Here is a 1868-nt window from a genome sequence, read left to right on the forward strand (position 1 = left end):
GTTTTCGTTCCTCCGGGTAAGGGGGCGAAGAGAAAAAGAGGGCGGCAGCAGCAGGGGGCAGGACAGGGCGACTTTTAAGTAGGCTGGATGCATCCTGCCCCGGAAAGGAGTCCCGCTCCCCGCAGGGCAGCGCCTCCTCTGTTTAACAAGCTCGGATAGGGGCGTTCTTCTAAGACAACCTCCTATAATCAACCACCGCAAAAAGTGTGTTCACTCCAAGTCCGTATTAGCCAAGGGCTCCACCGTGCCACGTTTCTCGACGATGGTTTTGTTATTCCGCTCTTTACTAAGATCTACAAATATAAAATTGACACCCCCCAAAAAAAAACCCAACCCAAAAGCATTCATCCCTGAGTTGTGCTCCATACTGGGAAGGTCCTTAAGAAAACCCTTCTTCAAAATAAGCAAAGCAAAACAAACACGCTGGTTCTGACCATCTCTTACAAACCTTCCCTAGAGTCTGGCCCCAAACCCAACTTCATTAACATAAAGAAAGACCTTAGAGAAAAAAAAAAAGTCTTTATTATTAACCAGGTTTTTTGCACTGGATTATGTGCCTATTGGCCCAGAACGCTAAATAACATCTACACAATGTTTCTTTCATGTTTCAAGAATTGGAAATAACTGTACAAGGTTAAAGTACAAAAGTACACAAGACAGTGGACACGAAATATCCATGTATGAGTTTGTCCCATCTGCTGCTTGGTTTGAAAAGTAGAACTTTAACTAAAAATACTGTCCTTCTATAGCTCTGTCAGGTTTAATGGAAGTGGGTATAATCTGATTACAACACTAACACCAGTATCACTGATCTGATATTTACAAAAAAATTGTATTTTTTAATAAATTAAAGTCAATGCAACACCCATGCAAGCTAGAATGCTAGCTTTTTGGTGAACAAGGACCCAACAGCTGAACAAGAACCTTCCACAGTCCCAAACTTTAAAACTGCTTTTTTTGTCGGTCTTTTTTCGTCGGTCTTTTTTCAAACTGTATCCATTCCTCGCATGGAAGATGTAAACCCCAATCCCATTCCTCTTTGTGTATGAGTCTGTGATCTTGCCATTTCATACTGTGCATCTAGATTTCTGAAAACCTCTTCCTGTTGTTTCAGCGTTTTGTAACTCTCCTCATCAACAGAACTGCAGCCGGCTTCATCCTCGCTCTAGAAACCAGAGAGAAGAGAAGCAAACGTTAGCTGAGCAGGAAGAGGTGTCTTCCCATACCACGGTGTCCCAAACATTGACAGTTTTGATTTGCTGTTTTCAAAGCCCCTGAGAAACCAAACATTTGGTGTGATGGCTGGAACATCCTGGCATAGCCTTCCTCTCACATGGAGGCCTCCACCCACCTCCTTTAACTCCTTCACATAAATGTCCCCAGTAAACAGCCCGCACAAAGCAACCCTCACTATCACATGGTGTGTATCGGTTACAGGTACCACTGCTCTTACAGGTCATCACAGGTGCCTTGCTGCTTGTGAACTTCAATGAGGAACACTTCAAGTTCTTAACTACATCAGGTTAAGTAACAGGTTACAACAATTTTACTCGTTGAGATAAGAACTCACTATCCTCCAGTTAATAATAAACAATTACACATGCAGAACTCCTTACCTTAATGCCCATGAGTTTTCTGAATTTGACATTTTGGTCCTTGTTTCCAAAATTTAATTTCTCCCATATTTCTGCAGACTGTGATTTATCCTGTGGAAGTTAAAAAAAGATGGGTCACCTTTTTACGCACATTTCCATTTATACCACAACACAGTAGCAAGCAAAGAAGCAGTCTTAAGAATGAGCCCATTGTGTAATGCTGGCACAGTTGGAAGTACAAGGTTTCCAATGTCTGTTTCCATGTCTGACATT

General features: G+C 42.1%; 1 protein-coding gene across 1 annotated transcript in view; it reads right to left on the reverse strand.

Annotated features, from left to right (window-relative positions):
• Positions 1-499: 499 nt before the first annotated feature.
• Positions 500-1868, reverse strand: part of RSRC2 (arginine/serine-rich coiled-coil 2) — a gene marked incomplete at its 5' end in the record, with an annotated part of 12030 nt that continues 10661 nt past the window's right edge. The window contains 2 exons of the mRNA XM_010143364.1: positions 500-1165; positions 1617-1706. Coding sequence (XP_010141666.1) covers positions 986-1165; positions 1617-1706 — 270 coding nt within the window. The remainder of the gene's footprint in view (positions 1166-1616; positions 1707-1868) is intronic.

Source organism: Buceros rhinoceros, unplaced genomic scaffold (assembly GCF_000710305.1).
Source record: "Buceros rhinoceros silvestris isolate BGI_N320 unplaced genomic scaffold, ASM71030v1 scaffold34010, whole genome shotgun sequence".
NCBI lineage: Eukaryota > Metazoa > Chordata > Aves > Bucerotiformes > Bucerotidae > Buceros > Buceros rhinoceros.